Source organism: Rhopalosiphum maidis, chromosome 4 (genome assembly GCF_003676215.2).
Source record: "Rhopalosiphum maidis isolate BTI-1 chromosome 4, ASM367621v3, whole genome shotgun sequence".
NCBI classification, from domain to species: domain Eukaryota; kingdom Metazoa; phylum Arthropoda; class Insecta; order Hemiptera; family Aphididae; genus Rhopalosiphum; species Rhopalosiphum maidis.
The window spans coordinates 27,061,994-27,083,728 of NC_040880.1; the positions used below are offsets into that span (position 1 = coordinate 27,061,994).

The 21,735-nt window shown below is 25.3% G+C and overlaps 4 protein-coding genes across 4 annotated transcripts; 2 read left to right on the forward strand and 2 right to left on the reverse strand.

The window, feature by feature from the left end:
- Nucleotides 1-3,021: 3,021 nt before the first annotated feature.
- Nucleotides 3,022-5,258, reverse strand: LOC113548704 (multivesicular body subunit 12B). The gene is made up of 8 exons (XM_026949723.1): nt 5,038-5,258; nt 4,592-4,802; nt 4,389-4,518; nt 4,247-4,327; nt 3,958-4,154; nt 3,801-3,865; nt 3,691-3,738; nt 3,022-3,180 (listed from the first exon to the last, which is right to left on the reverse strand). Exons 1-8 carry the CDS (start codon nt 5,134-5,136, stop codon nt 3,145-3,147), a joined length of 867 nt encoding a protein of 288 aa, XP_026805524.1. The 5' UTR covers nt 5,137-5,258; the 3' UTR covers nt 3,022-3,144.
- Nucleotides 5,259-5,436: 178 nt separating this feature from the next.
- On the forward strand, nt 5,437-6,409 carry LOC113548789 (leucine-rich repeat-containing protein 57-like). Its single transcript, XM_026949857.1, has one exon. It carries the CDS (start codon nt 5,620-5,622, stop codon nt 6,334-6,336), a length of 717 nt encoding a protein of 238 aa, XP_026805658.1. The 5' UTR covers nt 5,437-5,619; the 3' UTR covers nt 6,337-6,409.
- Nucleotides 6,410-7,710: 1,301 nt separating this feature from the next.
- Nucleotides 7,711-11,753, forward strand: LOC113547813 (mitochondrial-processing peptidase subunit alpha). Its single transcript, XM_026948331.1, has 12 exons — nt 7,711-7,811; nt 8,426-8,628; nt 8,712-8,791; nt 8,871-8,953; nt 9,022-9,124; nt 9,327-9,419; nt 9,485-9,657; nt 9,748-9,844; nt 9,914-10,125; nt 10,237-10,402; nt 10,460-10,592; nt 11,517-11,753. The coding sequence occupies exons 1-12, from the start codon at nt 7,711-7,713 to the stop codon at nt 11,675-11,677; spliced, it is 1,605 nt and encodes a 534-aa protein (XP_026804132.1). The 3' UTR covers nt 11,678-11,753.
- A 982-nt stretch (nt 11,754-12,735) lies between these two features.
- On the reverse strand, nt 12,736-18,466 carry LOC113548645. The gene is made up of 5 exons (XM_026949630.1): nt 17,799-18,466; nt 16,304-16,412; nt 14,648-14,752; nt 14,263-14,421; nt 12,736-12,807 (listed from the first exon to the last, which is right to left on the reverse strand). Exons 1-5 carry the CDS (start codon nt 18,464-18,466, stop codon nt 12,736-12,738), a joined length of 1,113 nt encoding a protein of 370 aa, XP_026805431.1.
- Nucleotides 18,467-21,735: the final 3,269 nt, after the last annotated feature.

Here is a 21,735-nt window from a genome sequence, read left to right on the forward strand (position 1 = left end):
AAGTTTAATATATTGGTTATAATACATTGATATTATATTTATGTAAATTGAAAAAAAGTACATGGTACTAACTACTTAGTATTATGATATAATTTGAATAAAGGTTTGACCATTTCGATGTAGATTTGGGTATATACAATAGCACTTAAAAATTATAAAAATTCCTACGAATATAATATAATATATTTACAACTAGATTAAAATTACATTTTTATATTTTGAATGTTGTTGTTGAATTATAAAGGTATTGTATTATAAGGTAAACAATAGTGTCATACTGAACATAATTTTAGGTCTTGAGAATTACAATACATATAATGTATAATAACATATGTAAAAATATTTTAATTTAGTCTCATATTGAGCAAATATGGATGCTTAAAGGCTAAAAACAACTAGCATGGTAAACAACTATTTATTAAAGAAGGCAGTAAATGGTTTTATTTATTGAGGTAACATTAATTTAAACTATGGAAACAATTTTTTTTTTGTATTTTCAAATTAACATTTTGTGTGAGCACAATAAAAATGTTTAACAATATCTTAAGGATGTGGATTTAGATACAAAATACGTTTAACAAATATTATAATTGACAAATTAATTTTAAATCTTTTTATTTTTACTCGACTTTCAAATTAAATTATTAAAATGTGATTACTAAAATATTATCTAGCAAAAATAATCAGGATAAGAATAACTAATAATACAATTTGTTTGTAATATTTGTAGTAATAGGAATATAATCAATAATTTATACAATATGATAGTACTTTATGTATAAAATATTTAATACTTTTATAGTTCTTTTTTAACAAAATATTTTAGTATGGAAGTTAAAAGTTAAAATTCATAAATAATTATTTCTTTATTTCTATTTACTAAAATTGTAAATGTTCAAATAATTAAACTTAGAATTTTTAAATATATTTCATAACATTTTTAAATAATTTAAAAACTCTAAAATACTTATTTATCTATAAAGGCATTTAAATTAATCTGTTATTACTTATTAATAAGTTTATTTATTTTACTTAAAATAAAATAGTAATTTAAAATTTAAATAAAGTCAGTATCTATGATTTGATTGTACATGAAGTTTTTTGCACATTTCAGCACTAAGACACTTGATAAATTGTACATTATATTTTAAAAAGATATTACATGATTACTTTATAAAAGCTGATTTGTAAATAATGTTTAGTTGCCATTTAGCTTTTTTTTTATGTTCTGTTTAATATTAAACATATTATACAAATTCAAAAGTAGGTATATAATTTACTCATAAATTAATATTTGATAATGCATTTTCAATATTAATGTTAGTTCATAAGTGTTAGTAAAATATTATAATTTAAACAAAAAGTATTTGAATTGGATACTACAAAAAAGTAAATTTACATTATATTTCAATTTATAATTAAATTATGATAATATCTATTATTTTTTAATATTATATTTATAATTTTAAATACAATAAAATACAAAAGCAAATCACTTAAATAATAATTATTTCAATGTTTAAGATAAGAATTTCATACTTTATATTGCATGTACAAAGAATAAAATAATATTATTCCATTCTACGTAAAGAATTAATATATTATACAGTAACAAGTATAATTAAGAAATATATCAAAATATAACAAACCAATACATTATTATCTATTGAACATGAAATTGTTTAACTATAACTATATTATCTAAAACACCCTGTATGCTCACTATTTACTAAGTACTTATGTGATCTGTTAATTTAGAATAATGTTAATTCCTACTTTTATTATTTGGTTTTTGAAATTATAAACAAGATATTAAACACCTATAAATAAAAAATTGCATGACTGAAATTTTAATTATTAATTAATAATTTAAAGTAGCACCAATTATTTAAAATTTAAATATGGTTTTTTTTAAAATTATAAATCAGATAATGTGCGGTTTTAATTTTATAGATATATAATTCATTATTTTTTCATTATCAGAATCATGATTCAAATAATAAAAATTATTATATACGTATAGTAAACAATATACATTGTACGGTGACAGGAAAAATGTTTTTTCAATGCTTTGAAGTACTAACAATTACTTATATTATTTTATCCTTATATTATATAAATAGTTTTATGGAAGAGATGGGGTTTGGTGGAAAAAAATTCTAAAATAGTCCAAAAAAAAAAAAAAATTATAATAATAATTTTGCATCACTGAATCTAATATCTAAATTAAAATATATTAACACAATAAATACAAATTTAAATTAATAGTATTTATTTCTTAATTCTTAATAATAATATAAATTAACTATGCATAGTTTGAACAAATCTTTCTACTTATTGTTTGTTAAGCGTTTTAAATAATCAATGCTAAGAAATGTAAAGGATACTTAAATATGTATTTTTAATAAATAAAAAATTAATACACAAAAAATACATAGCAATATTGATAATTGCTAATTTTTTATAACTCTTTAAGTAGAAAGGTTTTTATTAGCTTATATAACTTTTATGGCATTTATTAAAAATGTATACACATGGTATTCATTTAATAATTAATTTTTTTTTTACAATGGCAAAAAATATCTATTAGGTAACATTGAGATATAATAAGTCACGAGTATTAATGATCCAGTGAAATCTCTAGGATTAATATGATAGTAAACTTAAATGATTTGAAAAATTTAAAATTCAAATATTGAAACCATTAGGGACAAAGGAAATTTTGTTTAATTTACTGAGATTTCACTGTATACATATATTATAATAAAAAACTGTCATGATATGTTTGATCTGAAATACCTAAACTATTTTAAATATACAATTGGTAATTAATTAGTAAAAAGGTCAACTTGATCTTAACTAATGAGTATGATAGTAAAACATTTCATCACACTGCTAACAATTTTAAAAAGATAATTTTAACTATATAATTAAAAAAAATTATAGCAATTCAAATAAAAATAATAGTTAATAGTTTCTATAATTATAAAATTAAATTACATATAATCTAAAATTGGATTAGATGAAAAAATTATGTGTTAAATACATTGTATGTTTATGTATAGAAACATACATATTATAAATTAATACATTTTAAGTTTTAAAAATTGTAACAAACTTACAATTTATAAAATAAGTAGGAAATCACACCTGCCGTTCTTGTTCAAAACTATAGTTGTACTGTAACATAATTGAATAATTCAAATAAATATTATTTTTGTATATAAAAAATTTTTTTAAAAAAATGTTATGATTTAATTTTGATTATAGGAATTTACATTAAATTAATAGATTTTTCAATGAACTACAATTATTACCTAATATTACTATACTACACAGTACACACTTTAAATTATCAAATGATTATCTAATTTTTTTTTCGAATTGTGTAGTAAGTAAGTACTAAAATATGTATTTGCATATTTTATTTTTATTTGAATTGTTCTGTGTTATACCAGCCCAGCCCCCTTGACAGGTTATATTATGTATGTAAGGCTCAAAATCAAATCCTAAATATTATGTTTATAAAATGAAATGACATGAATACAATATCAAAAATTTTTGGTCTCCCCCCAAAAAAAATCCTAGATCTCCCACTGCAATTTTGTTAGCACTCCATTATTTTCTATCATCATTAAGCTTTCAATACTGTTAAACATAATTTACATTAAATAATCACAATATACATACTTCTAAATCAAGGTCTTCGGCTGTTTTTTTTTTAATCTCTGGTATATCCTAAAAAATTAAATAATTGTATTTATTGTTTACTGTATTAATTGATACTACATTTTTTTTACCTTAAAAATAGACTTATTTTCCATAGAAATATTTTGATTCAATATAAATGGAATACCTTCTAACCCTAAAAAATACAATTGTATAATAAATAAATAAAAACAATATCTATGATTTTAGATTTGATTTATAAAAAAAAACCACAAATATTTAACTTGCCTTGATAAGAATTTAATGTCGAATAGTTAGAAGATGAATATGTTGGAGGTAATTTTGGTGCTGGCCGTGTAGGTTTTAATGACATTAGTCGATCATAATCATGAGATAATACATTAGCACTAGATTCTAAACTGGGAAGTGAACTTAAGGACCCATTACTATTTGGAATGTTTTCTGTTGACAACGTTGGTGTCAATCTACAATATTAAATAACAGATAAATATTATAAATAACTGAAAGTATTAATATATTAGTTGTAAATCAAACAGGTATATAAAAATTAACATACCCATAAGTCAGTGATGGTAATGGCACGTTATCTGGAGATTGAGGACTAGTTTTATAACAAAGTGTTAAGCCATTTAAATCCCTAAAAATGTTTATAATTTTAAAAATAAGAATAATTTTGTTTTAACGTCAATAGATCATACCCAACTAAATTAAAACCATCTGGTGCTTTCTTTGATCGACTTAACAATATAATATCAGTAATTGCATAGGTAGCTTGACTTTTCCTAGTTAATTTGTAACAAAGTTGACGTTTTCGCCAAGCTTTTTGATCTTAAAATTATATAAATATTAGAATAGCAAAAGTATAAATAATTAATGAAAAACTAAATAACAATATTATTACCACTGTCAATAGTTCTGGGAATTAAACAATAGCCATCAGGAGGACATTCTTTTTCATTTATTATATTTATATTTACTACAATGTAATCTGAAATCCCTTCTGTTTTAGATAAGCATAAATATCTTGTAATTTTTCTGCCAATAAATACAGACTCTTTCCATGACTGCATATGTAAATCAGCGTCTGAATCTTGGTCATGTGTTTTTGATATCTAAACATAAAATTATAACAGATATAAAAAAATATGTTTACATATTAGATTAGTGCTTACATAGAAATATTTAATAAATTGTACTACCTAAAATTTATATTTGAAACACTGAAGCAGAAACAATAATGATATATTTATCTTTAAACATGCACATTTTATTAATTAAAAATGTCTACAAATTATGATATCGACAGATAACTAATTATAAATAATTATGTTGTTTTTATTCACTTACGGGATTATATCCTGTTGGGCATTTCGTAATATCTTCTACTATGCATAATCCTGATATTGGTTTATTATCCGGAAATGATTTAAATACTTGTTTAATCATTTTACGTATCTATAATAAAAATCACATTAAGATCTATGCCAAAACCTGATACTGAACTCTGAAGCACAATAAATAAAATAATTATATGTAAACTCTTGAATACATCATAAAGAACAGAAAAAGAATAAACTACTATAGTATAAACAAAAAAAATTGGTTGGTGGGAGATCATTTGATAACGTTTGACAAATGTAGATAACATTATAATATTATATTATCAATGTGGATAACCACCTTGGATATTATAATATCTATAGTGATAACAGATAATGGTAAAACCACTAAAATCACGGAATAAAAGATAAAAGTATAATTATTTAATTATTATTAAAAGAATTTAAAGTATAAAGTTTTCAGTTTTGTACCAGTTTGATGAATAGTTAATTATTGATTATTGAATAATATTATCTAATTAGTAATAAGTAATAATTCTGTTCAAATTCATAATGATTATTCTTTAAAAAAAATAAGAATAAAATAAAAATGGGGAATGCATCAAGCCTAAAGAACCATGTTGAAACATCCAGAAAAACAGGTGTGCTTAATTTATCAGATAGTCGTCTTAAACAGTATCCAGATTCTATTGACGTGCTTCATCCTTTTTTAAGAAACTTGGAGTTGTCTAAAAACAAGTTGAAAACATTACCAAAATCTATTGGCCAATTCAAAGAATTAAAGATACTTAATGTCAGCAACAACTCGTTAGAAAATTTACCTGAAGAAATAAACTGCTTATCAAAGATTGAAACATTACAGGTGAATTGTAATTTATTAAAGTCGTTACCTCCATTGAATAATTTGATGTTTCTAAAACGCGCCTCGTTTGGAGACAACCAGCTTAGTTTATTTCCAGAATGTTTGTGTGAATTAAAACATCTGGAAGCATTGGATTTGTCTAAGAATAACATCACTCAATTGCCTGAACTTATAAAGCAATCAAGATTAGTTGAATTAAACCTAAATCAAAATCAAATTAGAAAATTGCCATCTAGCTTAGCACAATGCCCCAGACTAAAGACTTTGCGCGTAGAAGAAAACTGTCTAGAACTGGATGATATTCCAAAAGAATTATTAACATCGTCTAAAGTGTCGTTATTATGTGTTGAAGGGAATTTATTTGATATGAAATCATTATTAGCATTGGAAGAGTATAGTATATACATGACACGATATACAGAAGTTAAAAAAAAAATGTTTTAAACTTATTTTCTAATTAATTATTGATTTTTATTTGTATTTAATAAATAAAACTTACATTACCATGCACATCTAATTTTTTAATTAATATTTCATAATTGATTTTTTTTTTTTACTTGCCTTGGTTATTTTATATTATGAATTATGATCAACTATACACATAACTACTGTGATTTTTAAAATTTAAACCAATTTAAACATTTATTTTTTGTTATTCTTTAACAGTTATAGAATAGGCCCACACATACCTTGTAGACAGATTGTGCTTAAATAGTTGTATAATTTAAATAATTATAAATTTATAAAAAAAATGGCACAATATTAATATTATATAACAATATCTTTTTAAAATCAAAATGTGATGCTATTAGTTATTACATTCTTTTAGCTCATAAGTAAAAAGACAAATAGTTATAAAACTTTTACAAAATATAAAATTGTCTTATTGTGTATATTATTTAAGAAAGAAAAATATATTATTTTTATGTTAAAAGGTTTCTGCTTTATATTATACTATCCCAAAATATTTATCTTTTTTATAAAAATATAAAATTAATGAATAAATGCATTATTAGTGTAATTTTTTCTATCAATATGAATAAACATATGATGTATGTTTATAATATGTTATTCTTGTGAAATTGTGACTTATTGTTTTAGGTAAGTATTATGTATTTGATTACAGATAAATATTACCATAGGTTAATTTAAATTATTTAATACAATAATCATTTTAATATTTTTGTTACCAGTATTTCAATAATTGGATATGTTCTAAAAATATTGTCAATTAAACATTATACAAGTATACAACATTTCAACAAAAATAAATAATTTATTGATTTTTTTCCTTATTTGCTATATATATTAAAATATGATGATAATTTAGTGATTTTACCCATATACCTATTAACTAAATAGTAAATATTAGTTACCTATTTAGTTAATAGGTCAGAACATTGAACATAACTTATAGAATATAGGTACATAGTTGTTTTAAAATCTCATCATTCTCACCGACTGTGTGGTAGGTTACACAAGACTCTGTACATGAGCTTAGAACGCTATCTGGTTGTTCGTCCAACTGCCTTGAGTAGTGACGACTCAGCGGTGTAGCTGAGTGGAATACTCTGTTGTTATTTTACTGATATGGATAGAATTTTGTTTACACCGTGATTACAACCATGAACCAATCGTATTTACTATTTAGTATTCTGTATCAAATCCATTATCAATTTATTATCATAGGGCAAAACGTGAAAACTTTCTGTATTCTGTTCACTGAACAGTGAACATCGAGTATCGACTACCGATAATCGACATTATTCTATTCATATATACTGTACCGGCTACTGCGGTTTCACTCTTAACGTGAAAATGGCCACTGCGTATTATAAAACGCCGGCCGTCATGACATCACGACTATCTCCAGTCTCGTGCTTGAAATATTTCTGTAGAAAAAAATCATTAAAAGAACTGTATGTATAATTCCAAATTCTCTTATTATTTGCTTCCTTCATATTTATAAATAGTGTACTAGTGTAATATCATTTTTTAATTCATTTTAAATAAATTAATTTTTTCAATTTGAATTCCTTAGATCATTGTTATTATGTCTATACAAATTTAGTTTTGTATGAGAAATAAAGTTAACGTTATGGCATATTACATTAATTAATAAAAAAATAATAATATTTTCTAAATAGTATTTAATGTTGGTATTTTATTATCAATATTATTTTTAATTTATTAATCATTATGCATTACTTCCATTAATTCTCCCTGTGAATTATTTGTAAATTGTTATACTAATAATACTTATAGGTGAATCAAATTTAACTAATATTTGTTAATTATAGCAAAGACATAAACACATAGTACAAAGTGCCAAAATATACGGGATGGGAGATAAACTGTTTATTAATTTAATGTACAATATAATATGCATAATAGTATGGTAGTTAAATAAAATCAAAATTAGCCTAATAAATAGATTTCTAATTGATTTTTATATTTGTATAATATTAAACCATCATTGTGTATATTAAAACAAATTTAAATATGTATATTAAACTAAATGTTTTAATATTAGGAGTACATCATGTAAATTTTCAACAAAAATTGAGAATATATGTTCTTTCAATCAACCTCCACTCACAGAAACATTACCAAACTTGCCAAATGTTATATACAGCAAACATAAGCTTGATAATGTCAAAACAAATATCACACAATTACCTTGTGGAATAAGAGTTGCATCTGAAGTTGCCTATGGAGAATTTTGTACTGTTGGTGGTAAATTTTTAATATATTGTTATTTAACTTGTGTTGTGTGTATATATCATATTTATTTCTTTTACCATAATTTATTATTTTAGTGGCGATAAATTCTGGTTGTCGATATGAAGTAGCATATCCAAGTGGTGTTAATCACTTCTTTGAAAAATTGGCCTTTAATGTCAGTGATATTTTTTTCATTATTTTATTCATTTTTTTTCTTAAATGTCATTAATTTTTAAAATTATTTTTGTTATTAGACAACTTCTAATTTTCCCAAAGACAATGAAATTTTGGATGAAATCGAAAAATATAATGGTTTGTGTGATGCTCAGTGTTCCCGGTAATTTTTTTATCTAACTATAATATAGTTTTATTATTTTTGTGTTATTTGTTTGTTTTTTGTTGTAGAGATGTAGTGTTATATGCGGCAAGCGCTAATAGAAAATATGTGGATAATATTATAAAAGTTCTAGCTGATGTAGTTTTACGGCCCAGGATTACAGAAGATGAGGTTAAAATATATGATTTAATTTTTTTTTTATATATATATTTGTAAAAATTATTCAACTTTTTTAAAATAATATTAATTATAAATAAATGTTCAAAATTTATATTCTGACATAATTATTTTTTCCTTAAGTATTGGGAATTTTAAATTTAAATAATTTAATTATCAAACTCAATTATTTTGTTTTTTACATTATAAATTATAGGTAATGGCTGCAAGCAAAGCAATTTTATTTGAACATGATACTTTAATGATAAGACCTGAACAAGATCAATTGCTTGAAAATTTAGTGCATATGGTAAATAGCTTTAAATATTTTAAATATATTATCTTTGTTTTGCTTGAAGTTGAGTTTTTATATAGGCTGCTTTTCAACAAAATACATTGGGTTTATCAAAACTTTGCCCAATTGAAAATGTTTCACAAATAAATCGTCAAGTTCTACTTACTTATCTGAAAAATCATTATGTTCCTGAAAGAATTGTTGTTGGAGGAGTTGGAGTAGATCATCAACAACTTGTTGATAGCGTACAAAAGTACTTGAAATATTTTATAATACACAAATAAAAAAAATTTGAAAAAATAAATGAATTTTTTTTACTAGATTACATATTTGTTATACTTAGGTACTTTGTTGATGAAAAACCAATTTGGAATAATGAAAAACTTGATAAAATTAGTATTGATAACTCAATACCACAGTATACTGGTGGAATAATCAAAGTATGTATTTATTATTATCTAAAATATTTATTAATCGTATAATACTTGATACATTTTTAAATATTATAGGAAGATTGTGATATTCCTGCATTTCCTGGACCATCTGGTTTAGCTGTCTTATCACATGTAATGATTGGTTTGGAGTCTATACCTTTAGTGAGTACTACTGATTTCGTTCCATCATGTGTATTAAATTTGATGATGGGTGGTGGAGGATCCTTTAGTGCAGGTGGACCAGGTAAAGGAATGTACACAAGACTGTATAGAAATGTATTGAACCGGTATGTATATGATTATTTATATTACAAATATATTATATTGAAATAAATAATATTTATTGAATATATTAAAAATGCAATTATAATATTAATATATTATACTTCTATGTTTAGGTATGGTTGGTTGTATAGTGCTACTGCTTATAACCATGCGTATACTGATAGTGGATTATTTTGCATTCATGCTAGTGCTGAACCACAATATGTTCGTGATATGGTTAAAGTCATTGTATTTGAAATTGCTAACATGGGTAGTAATATTCAAAGAGAAGAACTTGCTGTATGTATTAATTTAATTTTAAATGTTAAATATTTTATCACATTATTTATTTTACAGAGAGCAAAGAAACAGTTACAGTCACTATTACTGATGAACTTAGAAGCACGTCCCATTGTGTTTGAAGACATGGTTAGGCAAATTTTATCATGTGGTTATAGAAAAAGACCAGAAGAACTTCTTCAAGAAATTGGTAGGTTTAAAATATTAGGTTGCACAAGTATTCAAGGTTTGGTGCTATTTAACTTGGTGAAGTGTCTTGTTACTTGATAAACTCAAGTTCGTGGATAAATATTATGAAATATGTAAATCTAGGTTAAATTTCACTTGACAATTTATTGCCATCTGTATGTGGAGAATTTCTATCTATAATTTATAATGATGAACATGTCACTTTATATTTAACATTTTAAAGACAAATTTTTATAAGTGACTATCTAAATTTGTTTGAAAATTGTTAGTAAGATCTAAATAAGACTAAACAAGTAATCTAATCTTGTTTTCAAAATTCATATCACATATTTAGGTTGATAAGTATATTGAACTGTCTTTTTAGCCTTAAAAACAGTTTGTATCATATCTTTTCTAGTGTAACTTAAAAATATTTTTCTCCAAGTGATAAATTACCAAACCTACGTTTTTTTAGTAGCTATTTACTAAATACCTTAATATTTTATACTAATATTGTTTTATACTTAATTATTTAAAAAAAAAGTATTTGACTTTCGATTATGAAATTATTAAAAAACAAAAAAAAGATATCACCAAAATTGAGCAATAAAATAAACGTGGATTGTTTTTGAACTATTTTATATAAAGAAGAGAAAAATCGAACAATAAAAATGTAGCATCAATAATTATTAATTAATAATTATAATATAATTATATATGCAGAGTGCGGCATAAGTCGGTTCCCGCTTATTATTATTATTATTAACAGCAGGAATCGACTTATGCCGCATTCTGTATATATATATTTAATATTTATTGAATGAAAAAATATTCAATTATTTCTTAACTCCAACTTAAGTAAATAAAATTGAATAAATTTAGTTAAGTTTAGTTTGATCAATTTTATATAATAATTTATACATTTTCTTATTACATTTTTTTATAGAAAGTGTAACAGAAGAGGATATAGTAAGAGTTGTTAAGAAAATTCTGGATACGCCTCTGACAGTTGTTGCTCGTGGAGATATTTCAAAATTACCACTAATTGAAGAAATGCAAGAGTTGATTAGTACAAAACCCAAAGGAAATATATTTGGTCGGTTTTAATTTGTTTTAGTTTATTCCATAATACATTTTTGTTAACTTTAAAATAAATTTGTTCAAACAAAGTATATCTTATGTATAATGTCTACCTTATTAATAATTTACACTTATAAATATTCTAGATGTAAATGATATAACATTAGGGAATGTAATTTTAAATAGTTAACTATACTTAGATTGTAGTTAAATATGAATATTTCTTAATTTATAATGATTTAACTAAACTACTAAGTATAGCGATTACAAACTTTTTATTTTATATTATTATTTATTACATAAAACAATAATTTGTTATACCATACAGTGTGTGATAGACGATAGTCATTGATGTAACACCAGGGGTGGCCCCAAACGGTCGATGGCAGACCATTTCAAAGTCGATCATGTTAGAATTTATTTTTAGGGTTACGCTCAAGAAAATTAATCGAGGTTGTAATATTATTTTTAGTAATTAGTTTATAATACTTGTTGTATGTTTATATACACTTTATGCAAGTATGTTTTTTATAATTATAGTCATTCAATAATAAAAACATTTTCTATGGAAGTTGATCCTCAAAGGTGAATTATATTTATAGTAGATCGTGACCTAAAAAAGTTTAGCCACCCCTGATGTAACATCATTAATATTTTATTGATACTATATTTTATTTCCAATGACAATAGTGCATAGTCTACCTGATGATTTCTTTTAATCCCCTTTTCAGTTATCTTAAATGACAATTAGTAAATTTCAATAGCCGTCATAGCCACATGCCCACACACATTAAAAAGAAAAAGTTGTTCAAATACACCAACTTACATCGATTCCACACAGTTTTCCCAAAATTAAACCGTTCACTACTGCACACTGTTGTTATGTGTATTAATAATGCATAAATTTATCTAAAATTATATGAAAAAATGTGGAACATTTTAAAGATCTTAAATAAATAAAGTAACTATTAAAAACATTCATTTTATAGACAAATTAAAAAAAAACGACTAATAAAAACTTAAAAGATTTTTTCGTTATCACTAACCACTTGCATAGACAATATTTTATAATTTGATTTTATATTTTATATTTTTATAAGCTGGTGATTGATTGAAGTCAATAAAACATTTAACACCGTATATGTAAATCTTAGGATCTGAAATAAATACAAAAGTATGCCTATTATAATTCATAATTAATAATGTTTTCAGAAAAGAACAACAAACATTTTTCAGTATTATAAATCAGTAAATCAATGTTTTACTACCGTTATCGAGTTTTGTATTGGAGGAAAGTCTTGTCATACACATTTATTAAAATTAAGTACTGTAAAAGACCACGTGAGTTCAGACTTACGAGTTTATTTAATATTAAAAATTAAGTACTCATAGTACTAGTAAACAAGCCAAAGATCACATTAAAATTAAATTTTTAACTTAATAGATATTATTTTTTATATAGGTATACAATACCTATACCTATACGATGTATAGCACATACATATCAAAATAATTAAATTTTTCTAAATTTTTCATTCTTAAACTTATTTCGTAAATTCGTATCAATTTTATGAGAAAATGTATGGCGAGGAAGGTTGACATTTGAGGGTCCGTAAAGTGGTGGTGAGTGGTCAAAGGGATAGGGGTACGTGAATGAAAAAAGGTAGAGAAACTCTGGAGTAATGAATCGCTTTTTTGGTATGATTACTCGATATATAAATATAAAACATGAACCGTGTGATTACCAACACGTTTTATTCGCACTCAGAATCAGGGCGAGAAGTATTGGCGCCCTGGGCTAAACCATGTTTTGGCCCCTTCATGCATCCGCCACCTAGTTAGGATAGAAGTAAAATTAAGTTTTTTAGTACGTTTAAATAAAATTAGCAGGTTTGTATTTTGTAATATAAATTACAACTTTATTACCTGATAATACAATATTGTAAAAAGATTATTAATTGATAAAAATTGCCGCATTGCATAAAAAAATAAAATAAAAATAATAATAATTTTAAATTTATTACTTATTAGACTATAGTTAATATTAAAATTAGTTCATTATACAAATATGAGAAAATTAAAGACGTATGTTCAATAAAAGCGACATTAGATAATGAATATTTAAAATTGTGTAGATTGTTAATGCGTATTAAAAGATAAATTAAAATAAAAATAATATTCAGTTTAGCGCTCCTATAGTCCTGGTGCCCTATGCAGTCACCTAGGTTACCCACAGCATTCACCGCCTTGCTCAGAATATAAACTTTTGAGAGTCGTAAGTTGATTGTTGTTGTTAACTTTTTAAATAATATAGTTTCTGGATATATTTCAGATGAACCAACGGTAGTAACTATAGGGTTGGATTTCGAAAAACAATTGAAAGTGAGTACAAGAACTCTAGAGAGATGACATAAGGTACCTTTATAAACTATATTATAGAGATTAATCTGTATGAAAGTCATGTCTCAGGCAAACCACAATGAAAATTATTTGTAAAATCATATTTTAATATTGATTATGTTTATGCATAAATATCCTAATATTTACTAGAAACAAAAAGTTTCCAGAAATGATGGTATTTATTAATTTAAATAAATAAAATATACACTTACTCTGACCAGTAGATTTAAGTTAACGGTGAAAATGTAACCAGCTTTAATTTCAAATGGAATCGATGCTCTGGACATCATTATTAATATAAGTTGGTTAAATGATTTGTTTTGAGAATAAAGTGACCGATGATCAAAAAGTCTGTTTAGTATTCCATCATGCTAAAAAGTTAAACAAATATAAATGAAAACATTAATTAGTTATTTTATTGAAATGTTTGAATATTATATTATGTATATAATACAAACATCTATGGAAATAATTGTTTTATTTTATACTATTTAAAGTCATAGCAACACTACGCGTTAGTATAGTTTTTGATAAAATGAGTGTACCATGTAAAATAGTTGGTATGAATAATATAATTACACACATATAAATACTTACTAAATTGTACAAATCACTTGCATAAACACAATAAATTATAATTGTTATAATACCTTCCGAACCACTAAGTAGGCATAGTGCCAATATTATTTGATGAATATGGCCCTAAAAAAAAGAAAAAAAAAAGAAAAATATAATGAATAACTTAAACTACGTAGAGTAATTAATAATAATTGCAAGGCATTAACAAGGTTCATATAGTTATAGAAAGTAAAAAAAAAATTAAGCGAAAATCTATGAAATATGTTTATATATCCTAAGCTTTATAAGTTATAGAATTGTGACAAATTTTGTTAAAATTACGAATATTAGCATAGTATTTTAAAATTTATATGTTAAAGATTTGAAAATTTAATATAAGGTTCCTTATGAATTTATCAATTTAAATAAAAATATTAAATTGATGATACATGTGTACAAAAAAACAAATTTCGGATTTACGTGAGGATAAAAATTCCTATGAATTATATGAACAGTCATGCAAACGTATCTACACCATCAAATAATGTTTCTTCAAATAGGATGTTTCAAGGCTCAAGTAGAATGAGAAATTATTACATAACTTCTACTACTGGTAAAAGACGTTTTTTTCCAAATGATGAAAAAAAACTGAACTTAAAATAATATTTTATAATATTTTAGATGTCATATGTGTTTAAATGAACAGGCGATTTGATGAAAATGGTGATTTTTATGTAGTTTTAAGTGTATTAGACCAAACTTCAAGACTAAATGATTTGACATTACTTTCCATAGAAAAGGAAATAAGTGGACAATTTATGGATAATCCATAGGCTGTTATTGACGAGTTTGCTGTTATGAAGAAAAGAAGATTAGAATTTTTACTTTGAAAATATATTATAAATTAACAATAAGTATATTATAAGTTTACAATTTTACGAGTATATAAATTAATATTTATAATTGTATTTTGTAAAAATATTAGTATTTAGGTACTCAAATAAAAATTGCATCTTTTGAAACTATATGCTTATTTTTTGGTTCAATTTGTTTTAATTTTTAAGTAATTAATTATTCATTTTTTGATAAGAATAATCATTGAAAACTTTGAAATTATAGTAGGCTAATAAAAAAAATCAGGAAAAGTCCCCATTACTGTCGATGAGTAAAAGTTTTATAGTGGGCCTACCAAAAAAAAAAAATCCTAGCTACGCTCTTGATATGATGATGACTTCAATGTTTATGTATGCTTATAAATTATAATAAATTAAAAAATAGGTAGCGATAGCAATTAGCAATATTCAAAAATATAATAATATCATGAAATATATTTTATAATGTTCATAATATATTATCAATATAATCAAAACAATGTATCTTCATTATGATATACACTGTTTCCGCTCATAGTTACTTTTTGTATGCCAATAATGATACTATTGATACTGCATGTATTATTAAATTAAATTTTTACACATTCATTAGACACTTACTCTACGTCCGACTAGTATTAACTTGTCTACTTTTTTTTATTATAGTATAATATTTATATTTTCGTTATAAAAACTGAGCAGACTGACTGCATATTTAATTATTGAAAATGTTAATTGTTACCTCTATCGCTATAAGATATCTATTAAAAAAAAAAAAAAACTATATGATTGATCAAATATATTACTACTACAGAGTACACACCTGTATGACTTGAATTATTAAACAACTAGTTACACCAACAAATAATCCACAAGATATTATAATAAAAAATATTGATTTCACAAATACAGTCTTCATTTCTTGAAAAAACCTATAAATCACATTTATAAATTGTAATGATGTATTTAAGTATTTTGTAGGTGTTTGTAAGTTATTATTAATTATTAAGTACAGATAGATTCATAACTCATTGCTAAATTACGAATATTAGTATATGCTGATAAATTTAGTTATTTGGTGGTCAATTTGGGATGAACGGGTAAGTATAAATCAATTACGAATACATTTTTTGTGTAGAATTTTTAAATTAAATGTCATCAAGACCGTGGCGTATTTAGAATTTTGTCAGGGGGGGATATACGTTGCAAGCATATAATTTCCTCCACGAGGGGAGGAGGTGTACACTTACCATCACCACCGTTTCTCAAAAATGTTGAAAATTTATACACTTATTATCAATAAGTACCACATAATTATATGTGTATGGCTGTATTCTTTTGTTTCGGAGATTTATTATTCATAGTCAGTATTTTATAAAATGGAATACAATAGTAGTACTTATTGATAAATATACAAAATAAAAAAAATATATATGGGACGAAAACAGTAAAAAAAATAATGCACCAGCCAGTGCTCCGAACTTAAGGATATCAGGGTTTCAATACAGTTACTAAAGAAGGGCCCTATTTTTGGTAATTTGCCAAGGACTTTGACCTCGGGAAGTTAAAGGCCTCTAGGCAGCTGCATAGTTAGCCTAGGTGGAAGTTCGGCATTGTCACTAGCGCGAGTGTTCGACTATAATGACAAATGAGTAATGATTAGTGAATTATTATGCTGGATTAAAAATAAACTAATGCAATAATCAATATTATAAGATTAAGTAATAACTCGTATTACAGTATTTAAGTTTGATTATTATTTGTATTTCATTTAGTTATTATAGTTTATTGTTTAGAATACCTATTTATGATTGAAAACAATTCGTATCGTAAATCGTAAAATTCCGCCAATCCGTCAAAGTCTTTCGGTGTATTTACATATACATGCCTTCGCTTTGCAACATGTTTTGAAATAGCAACCAAACGCTTATTATTAAAAACACGATAATAGCCGAATCGTTATTAACAATAATGACGATTGACGGAATTTTACGATTTACGATACGAATTGTTTTCAATCATATGTACATATTTAGAAGTAAAGTCTTGTATTGACTACGGGCATCGACCATAATATTTTCAAATTCTTATTTCAATTTTATAATAAAATATAGCGTTTTAAACAATTGTATTCTGTATTTCTGTAATATAATATATGTAAAACATTATTAAACCTATCAGTAAAAAAAAGACCAATGGGGGGGATCTATCCCCCATTTCCCTACCCCCGTAAACACGCCACTGCATCAAAACATAAAGGTATTAGGTATAATTTACTTGATGACATAAACTATAACAGTGGGTTGAACACGACTCACTTCAACATCTCTTGATGGTGTTTGATGGCGATCTTTAATTTATGTTCATCCATGTTTACCATTGATTCTTTGACCTGTTCGTCGAGATTCTGAAAATGAGTCTGCAGAACGCCCGTGGTATACATGTACGTTACGTGCAAGAAACTGACTTCAATGTGACCATAGTAAACGGGCAAAGTGTATAAAATATATTTACACACGTAAATAGCCACATTTGTCGTTTTTATCGACAACACGTCGACGAAAGGGAACGTAAACTGATCACCAACCTGTACCGAATCCGACGAAATCGTGTACAACAAGGAAACTACCACGAACAAGCTAGACAGGATGAAGTGGTGTTTGATCACAATTGCGATTTTGTGTCTTAAGTTTTCTGGTATTCCCACTCCATGCGAACGCCGATACATATCGCGGATTTGGGGTTGATTGTAGTACCTCATGATTATGAAACAAAAAGTAAAGGCTTCAATTGCAAAGCATAGCGCACCGTAAGCGCGAACGGATAGGTCTTCTGACGGGTCGGCAATCAATAGGCACGTCGACACCACGAGGAACAGTGTGACGACGAACTCAAAATAGCTGAAATACACCATGCACATTGTGTCATAATCGTGGTCGTCGCCGCATCCAGCTTTTTTAAAATAGGTCTCGACTATGTGTGCCATGTTTCGTTTCCATCGGCATACTGAGTATTATTATTTTTTAGGTATTTGTTCAACACCGATGTGGTGTTGTCATATGTATGAACTATTATTTATGGTTAGTATATATATATATACAACATTATTATACGATATGGCTAGTTAAAATGGTCGTTTCTAATTAAAAATGTAAATTCAAATTAATATATTATATCATTACGCACTAATAAGATCCGTAATGATATACACTAATCACTAGCTTATAAATTATTTACTTTACAGGCGTTACAATTGCTATTTTTTTTATGTGAATTATATATACTTTCCAGGAATGAAGTATAGTCATGGTAATATTATTGTTTTTTTATGTTCTAATTTTTTATCGACATGCTAAAATTTAAAACACGATCTACATAGAATAAACTATCCCTTTGTGAGTGTGTTTGTGTTCTCTCCTCTAATGTAAACCTTTAAAAAAATAATAATTCTTAGAATAAAATATAGATAGTATAGGTATATAAATATATAATAATAGCGTAGTCGCGTAATCAGGGCCGTAGACACGAGGGGGGGCGTTAGGAGGTTCAACCCCCCCTTACAACATAGAAAGTATATAAATTTATTTCAAATATTTAAAATTACTATTATATTTTATATATTTTTTAAAATTTTTTTATCAATAATAATAATAGATGTTGGCGTTGTTATCGGTTATAAGTAAGGTATTTTGTGTATCGTCTAATGGTCGTTCAAAAATATTATTGTTTTTTTAATTTTCCCAAACGAAATCACGAACTTTTAGAGGTTATCAATAATGGTGATTGGCAACCTAATGTAAAATTTTTAAAACGTCTGTGTATGACAAGGTGGGTACAAAGATATGACGCCATCAATGATTTTATTGAGTTATTCCCTTGTGTTGTTACTGCATTAAACAACATATCAGAATAGAATGATGGTAGTGGTACAAGTACTGATGCAAGCATGTTATTAAGGGCAATTGATTCAGAATTTCTTGTGGCTCTTCAAGTTATAAGAGTATTAATTTTTATCCTTATATATTAAATTCTACTTAAATAATTAGAATTAAATTATATTAGTTGGAATTTTATTTTTGTTAAATAGGTTTTATTTTCATTTGGTTTACCACTATGTAAACAGCTGCAAAAAAAAAACATAGATTTGAGAGAAATGATCAGTTTAGCCAATATCAGTATTAAGGTTCTTGACAATTTAAGGGAAAATGTAGATCATGAATTTAAAAGAATGTTCAAAGAAGCTCAAGTAATGAATGCCTTATATTCAATTTTAATGTTCATTTTTTTAAACTTTAGTTATGTTTTGAAATAGAGATTGGCTGAGATGTTAGACTTTGAAATATCAATCAAACGGTTAATAAACCGTCAAAAACACCGTTCTAACTATTTAATATCAAGTGATGATCCAGAAGATTATTATCGTGTTTCTATGTATGTCCCTTTCATTGAATCTTTTATACATCAATTAAATGAAAGATTCTTAGCTCACCAAAATATTTTCAAAGGTATAAATATCGAAAACTATATCAATGATTAACTTCTTATATATTTTAATTTTAAACAATCAAAACAATATTTCAGGTTTTCAGTGTTTGTTTGATGACACTAATTCGGATCATACAGATTTTGAGACTCTGGTTTCTTTTTATCTACGGCAATCTGTGAGCTACAAATTTGGAAACAAAAGGGCAAGCGTGTAGTAGTTGGTAGTGATGAAGTGATTAAATCAAATGTATTAGATGCTATTAAGCATTGTGATCTTATAATATTCTCAAATATATTTTTACTGTTGAAAATTTTGTGCACACTGCCAGTATCTACTGCTACGCCAGAAAGAACTTTTTCCAGTTTAAAAAGAGTAAAGACCTATCTTAGAAATAGCACGAATGTATATTATAAATATATATATTTATTTTAATTTTATTAATTAAACACTACTCTAAATAGGATCGTTTAAATGGATTAGTGCTTTTGAACTACTATCGACATATTGAAATAACATCGGAAGAAGTACTGGACGAACTATAAAAAAAAAAAGAGAGAAAAATAGATCTAATATTGTAAAGACACTATCAAAATAAATATATAAAAATATAAATAATGTGTTATTTTTTCTTAATTTACTATAACCTGTTATTATTATAATAACCCCCTCCCCATATAAAATTCCTTGTCTACGGCACTGCGCGTAATTATAACAACTATAATATAAACATAAAATATATACCTGCATGTGACTATGACCGTGCAAAATCATCAATACTGTACATCTATACAAATATAACATCACAATATTAAAATATGATAGAAAACTATAATCGGTATGCCGTGGACGACCACATCACCGGTATGCCCCATGCCTCCATGATACTGTGCGCACAGCTTGCTCGCAGGATTTAATATAATCCCTATACGAGTATACAGTGAAACCTCGATAACTCGAACTTCTATAAGTTGAATTTTTGATAACTCGAATTTTATTTTCGCTTTCAACCAATTCATTATTTAATTAACTAAATGGTCTAAATGATTTTTTCTTCACAAAGTTGTTCGAATACTTCTACGAGTAAATCACTCTTTTTATTTCCAATTTTATTTTATTTGTAATTTGTGTGCATTTATATATAATTATGACTAAAATTCAATCGAATTCATTTTAATTGTTTGTATATTATATTTGTTACATATGATTTACTACAATCATTGAATTTTCAATAAAAAAATTATTTTTTATCTCTTATATTATTTAGATTTGCTACGACTTATTTGTGCGAACAAACTTTTTCCAAAATGAAATACATCAAATCAAAATATAGATCGGCCATAACAAAAAACAATTATTTAAAAAATTATTAAAATTACCATGTATATATTATCATTTAAATTTATACCAATTATTTATATTTAAGTATATTGTAGACAATATTTGATAAAATGATTTAAAGTAAACTTATATTTGTATACCTATATTTTCATAAAATTAAAAATTATGTGTTAATAAACTTTGGGCCCGCTAAGAGCATTTGATATTTTTTGTGGCCCTTGAATAAAGAAGTTTGGAGAACCCTGATTTAGAATATTGATGCGCATTTGATTTACGATAATTTTGTGCTGGTAAAACGGACAATGTATAAACAATAATCGGCCACTGATGCGCAAAAGATTTACGATATCTTGGCACAGGTAAATAGACGATGTGCAAATTATATGCGGCCTAACACACACGAACGTCTTTTTCTCTACATACCTAATACT

Bases quoted from the DNA above. Each gene is read 5' to 3' on its own strand.
- LOC113548645 (XM_026949630.1), bottom strand. From the start codon at position 18,466: ATGGCACACATAGTCGAGACCTATTTTAAAAAAGCTGGATGCGGCGAC. The intron at 14,753-16,303 runs GTGTGTACTCTG...TCTTTTTTTTAG, and splicing joins TAATAATTCAAGTCATACAG to GGCCATATTCATCAAATAAT. The intron at 12,808-14,262 runs GTAAGTGTATAT...TATTTATTTCAG, and splicing joins ACTTAAATCTACTGGTCAGA to ATCCTAAGATTTACATATAC.
- LOC113548704 (XM_026949723.1), bottom strand. From the start codon at position 5,136: ATGATTAAACAAGTATTTAAATCATTTCCGGATAATAAACCAATATCA. The intron at 4,328-4,388 runs GTATGATCTATT...AAACATTTTTAG, and splicing joins GATGGTTTTAATTTAGTTGG to GGATTTAAATGGCTTAACAC. The intron at 3,866-3,957 runs GCAAGTTAAATA...TGTATTTTTTAG, and splicing joins GACATTAAATTCTTATCAAG to GGTTAGAAGGTATTCCATTT.
- LOC113548789 (XM_026949857.1), top strand. From the start codon at position 5,620: ATGGGGAATGCATCAAGCCTAAAGAACCATGTTGAAACATCCAGAAAA.
- LOC113547813 (XM_026948331.1), top strand. From the start codon at position 7,711: ATGGCCACTGCGTATTATAAAACGCCGGCCGTCATGACATCACGACTA. The intron at 7,812-8,425 runs GTATGTATAATT...TTTTAATATTAG, and splicing joins AAAAAATCATTAAAAGAACT to GAGTACATCATGTAAATTTT. The intron at 8,792-8,870 runs GTCAGTGATATT...TTTTGTTATTAG, and splicing joins TTGAAAAATTGGCCTTTAAT to ACAACTTCTAATTTTCCCAA.